Source organism: Neodiprion fabricii, chromosome 7, assembly GCF_021155785.1.
Source record: "Neodiprion fabricii isolate iyNeoFabr1 chromosome 7, iyNeoFabr1.1, whole genome shotgun sequence".
NCBI classification, from domain to species: Eukaryota; Metazoa; Arthropoda; class Insecta; order Hymenoptera; family Diprionidae; genus Neodiprion; species Neodiprion fabricii.
Genome location: NC_060245.1, coordinates 5819224 through 5824037, shown reverse-complemented (window position 1 = coordinate 5824037; position 4814 = coordinate 5819224). Strand labels below are relative to the sequence as shown.

The 4814-nt window shown below is 39.6% G+C and overlaps 1 protein-coding gene across 11 annotated transcripts; it reads right to left on the bottom strand.

Moving 5' to 3' along the window:
- Positions 1 to 422: 422 nt before the first annotated feature.
- LOC124186404 (protein rtoA-like) lies at positions 423 to 3277 on the bottom strand. 11 transcript variants are annotated; one of them, XM_046578094.1, is made up of 4 exons: positions 3028 to 3277; positions 2926 to 2976; positions 1737 to 2874; positions 423 to 1703 (listed from the first exon to the last, which is right to left on the bottom strand). In XM_046578094.1, the coding sequence occupies exons 1-4, from the start codon at positions 3241 to 3243 to the stop codon at positions 1339 to 1341; spliced, it is 1770 nt and encodes a 589-aa protein (XP_046434050.1). In that variant the 5' UTR covers positions 3244 to 3277; the 3' UTR covers positions 423 to 1338. The 11 variants fall into 11 exon arrangements, with proteins under 11 accessions (XP_046434050.1, XP_046434055.1, XP_046434054.1 ...); XM_046578099.1 differs by having other exon boundaries at positions 423 to 1606; positions 1757 to 2874; XM_046578098.1 differs by having other exon boundaries at positions 423 to 2619; positions 2671 to 2874.
- Positions 3278 to 4814: the final 1537 nt, after the last annotated feature.

Genomic DNA, 4814 nt, shown 5'->3' with positions numbered 1-4814 from the left:
AGCTGTTAGGTTACCCAGGACTATCCGAGTTGTTTTACCATTTGGCTGAAGTGACAACTACTCGTACGAATAAATCCGCAACTGCAGGCCGCTGACAAAAAGGGTCACCTCATCTCTTAAGAATTCAACTCAGGTTTTCATACTTTTTATTGTTTATTATTAGGTCTCTCATCATAGGTTAATTTCACCTCACTTGACCATATCTTTAACTATATTATTGTATTATTCACAGATATTTTTCTCTTCTGTATTATCAGCATGTAAAAAAATGTAGAAAGCCGAAAAATTAAATGAATTGTGTAAAAATGCATAGTGTTATACAATATATATATAATTACAGGCAAAATTTTAAAATATGATAAAAAGAAATTACACACATTAGATAGATAGAAATTATACTTTCCTTAGTTATGATGAAAATATCATATGAAAATAAACTTTTAATCATTAGACTTGTTGAACAACCTCCAGTATAATAACACTTTTCTTACGTTGTCTATTTTATTAAAATCACGAGCATTTTCGGTTTTTATTTTGTAATTTCACCTATCATTACTGATTTTTATAAGACTATGTTTCGCTCGAGGTTCCTGAGCTAGAGTTTCTTAAGTCATACAATATGCGATCATTAGTGTTACGGATTTTTATTGTGTTTATTCCCCAATTAATTTGACAATTCTTTGAAGTGTTGAATTACCTCGGGGTTTGTAAAGAATAGCATATGAAAGTTATTTTCCAGATATCCAATATAATACAGCTGAAGTCTTATCTACTTTTATATTTAGTTTGAAGGATGCTTTATCATCACCTCAACGTTTTCCTTTCCATCCACAATCAGTGGCAAGCTTAGATTCGAAATTTGACATTAATTGTATCGGCTTAAATCTAAAATTCTCTAGTTTGATTAGTGAAGTTTGCAATCTCCGATAACGTAAGGATGAGCTGATTCCCCGTATCCCGAGGACGGACTGTTTTACGAAGCACGTAGTCCAATATTGTCCAAAACGAAGTGATGAATTCGCATATGTACGAAATGAGTATGTCATACTAATAGAAAAAAGTAGTGATAATGAGCTCGATAAGTAGTGACTTTGAAAATATACCGATCCAAATATAGGCAGAAGAAAAAAGAACGCAATGAACTCTTGCTGATATAATACAGGTCTAGAATTAAGACAAATCAAAACAACCGAACGAGAATTAAACAAAAGATGAAGATAGTCGTGGATTCGAAACAACTTATTCGAAAAATAGCTAGTATTCATCACTTCAACTCACACGTGCACTGACGTAATAATTCGTATGATCGGAGAGAGTTCTTTACTCAATCCACTATCATTAGAGATTAACGCAAACTTCGATCTCAGCATTGCATGATGAACCGCCCTTATTGCCCGATGTACTTGTTCCAGTGCCACTGGATGTAGTTGAATTACTTGTTCCAGTGCCACTCGGTGTAGTTGAACTACCAGTTCCAGTGCCACTGGGTGTAGTATTAATGCAAACTTCGATCTCAGCATTGCATGGTGAACCGCCTGTATTGCCCGATGTACCTGTTCCACTGCCACTGGATGTAGTTGAATTACTTGTTCCAGTGCCACTCGGTGTAGTTGAACTACCAGTTCCAGTGCCACTGGGTGTAGTATTAATGCAAACTTCGATCTCAGCATTGCATGGTGAACCGCCTGTATTGCCCGATGTACCTGTTCCAGTGCCACTGGATGTAGTTGAATTACCTGTTCCAGTGCCACTGGATGTAGTTGAATTACCTGTTCCAGTGCCACTCGGTGTAGTTGAACTACCTGTTCCAGTGCCACCAGGTGAAGTTGACGTTCCTGATCCAGTATTCCCAGGTGTATTTGACGTTCCTGATCCAGTATCCCCAGATGTACTTGACTTTCCTGATCCAGTATTCCCAGGTGTGTTTGACGTTCCTGATCCAGTATCCCCAGATGTACTTGACTTTCCTGATCCAGTATTCCCAGGTGTGTTTGACGTTCCTGATCCAGTATCCCCAGATGTACTTGACTTTCCTGATCCAGTATTACCAGATGTATTTGACGTTCCTGATCCAGTATCCCCAGATGTACTTGACTTTCCTGATCCAGTATTCCCAGGTGTGTTTGACGTTCCTGATCCAGTATCCCCAGATGTACTTGACTTTCCTGATCCAGTATTCCCAGGTGTGTTTGACGTTCCTGATCCAGTATCCCCAGATGTACTTGACTTTCCTGATCCAGTATTACCAGATGTATTTGACGTTCCTGATCCAGTATCCCCAGATGTACTTGACTTTTCTGATCCAGTATTCCCAGATGTACTTGACTTTCCTGATCCAGTATTACCAGATGTATTTGACGTTCCTGATCCAGTATCCCCAGATGTACTTGACTTTCCTGATCCAGTGTTACCCTTTCCACTTTTTGTCTCACCGCCTTTTCCCGTTTCATCATCACACTCTTCGCCATTTACAGGCCCCGTTGATGACTGGGACTTTGACTGAGATTCAGATTCTGTCTTCGATTCTGACCCAGAGCTTCCAGATTTTGCCATTGATTCAGATTTTGCCTCCGATTCTGACCCATGGTTTCCAGATTTTGCGGATGATTCAGATTTTGCCTTCGATTCTGACCCAGAGCTTCCAGATTTTGCCATTGATTCAGATTTTGCCTCCGATTCTGACCCATGGTTTCCAGATTTTGCCATTGATTCAGATTTTGCCTCCGATTCTGACCCATGGTTTCCAGATTTTGCGGATGATTCAGATTCTGTCTTCGATTCTGACCCAGAGCTTCCAGATTTTCCCATTGATTCAGATTTTGCCTCCGATTCTGACCCATGGTTTCCAGATTTTGCGGATGATTCAGATTTTGCCTTCGATTCTGACCCAGAGCTTCCAGATTTTGCCATTGATTCAGATTTTGCCTCCGATTCTGACCCATGGTTTCCAGATTTTGCGGATGATTCAGATTTTGCCTTCGATTCTGACCCAGAGTTTCCAGATTTTGCCATTGATTCAGATTTTGCCTCCGATTCTGATCCATGGTTCCCAGATTTTGCGGATGATTCAGATTTTGCCTTCGATTCTGACCCAGAGCTTTCAGATTTTGTTGATGATTTAGCTTGACTACTTGCTTCAGAACTTGATTGCGTACTCGATGGGTTAGAACCACTAGACGGCATGCTCCCTACCAAATGGTAGCAGAGAGCAGCGACGAGTACTAGTATAATTATTTTACTCATCTTTAGCTTAGGTGACTTTGTAGCCGTGTAACTCCTACACCTTCCAATTCTTTCTTTTTATACTTGTCCCCGATGAACGCCTGAAGTAAATCATACCATTTCTTCTCTAAGTTCATTTGAATAAATGTTATGACATGACAGGTACCCAGACAATACAAAATGCGTGAGGAAAATTCCAGCATCATGACATCCTTGCGCGTGCATATGCTACACTGCGATAAGACTGCAGAAATATTGTGATATTTAGCTTGCATTCACAATATTTGATATAGATTGCAGCGATATTGTGATATTTAGTTTACATTAACAATAATTTAGACATATTGCAGTAACAAACTCAACCGTTCATCACAGAATGATATTTTTCAGATCTGCGATCATAATATGGCTAGAGTTAATCATCGAGTCGACTTGAGTCAAATACGTAATTGTATAATAGATATCTCCGTTTCGTTTTTAATAGATTCGCATAATTATTTTGAAAATTCTGATTCATAGAACTGCTTCTTAAAAGCAAGTATTCAAAAAAATTACTTTTTCTTCACACTGTCGATTTGTTGACTTCATTTTGTATCCCATTCTTACGTATATAAGGAACTGTGAACTTTAATACAATTGAGGAATGTTACACTGAAGTACAGTATTCCTTCTGAAAAGGGCCTCTCTGAATAGAACAGCTTTTCCTAATCCTTCCTCGAACACTTTCCCCACTACATATATCTGTTTACGAGTGTTGGACGGTTATCTCTGGACACGAACACGCGGTTCTATTTCGAAGTTAAGTCGGAGGCCGCATCAAGTCCACCTCGAGCTGTTGGTGGGGAGAAGTAATTTCCAAGAATGATATTTCCCTCAACTCCTTCGAGTAGCCCTATTCGGAGTGAATACTGTAGTTGCAATGATTTCCTCTTCACTTTCCATCACCCGCATTGTGTCGCTGACCTGCACTGTGTCAACAATTCGGCATAATTTAAAGTACACAATGCGCACAGTCTACAATGCCAGCCAGTACAATGCGAATTTAACTTCCAGTAATTTTTTAGTAAATTCCTTAATAAGGAGATTGTAATCGCAATCACGGTCCCCTCGAATTTTTACGAATACTTTCGAAACGGTGCATCCAAATCGTTTTTCCTCGTGTTTTCGGATATTTCTCGAAAAATAAATTCCGATGAAACCGTAAAATCACTCAAAATCGGCAAAGTTTTTAGGTCTTGTGAATCGGCAAATGTTGGTTTGTCAGTGATGTCGATTGAAATTGGAACCGAAGCATTTTTCATCCAAGAAAGGGCATAATAGCTCCACTTTTCATGCAGTTCCGAACAGATAGACCGCAAAATATGTGCATTTCTTACTGGGGCGAAGAAACAGCATGGTTTCTAGATAATTGTGACAAGTGGCGATTGTCCATTCAACTAGGAACTATGATAATCAGAGCTTTCATGCGTTGCCGTCAACGTTTGAGAGATGGCGCATCAGGCGACCTCATAATGGCAACGTTGACAATCACCGATTGACCCATGGAGTCTACACAAGGAGGCCGAACTCCACGTAACCAAATAACTGCCCAA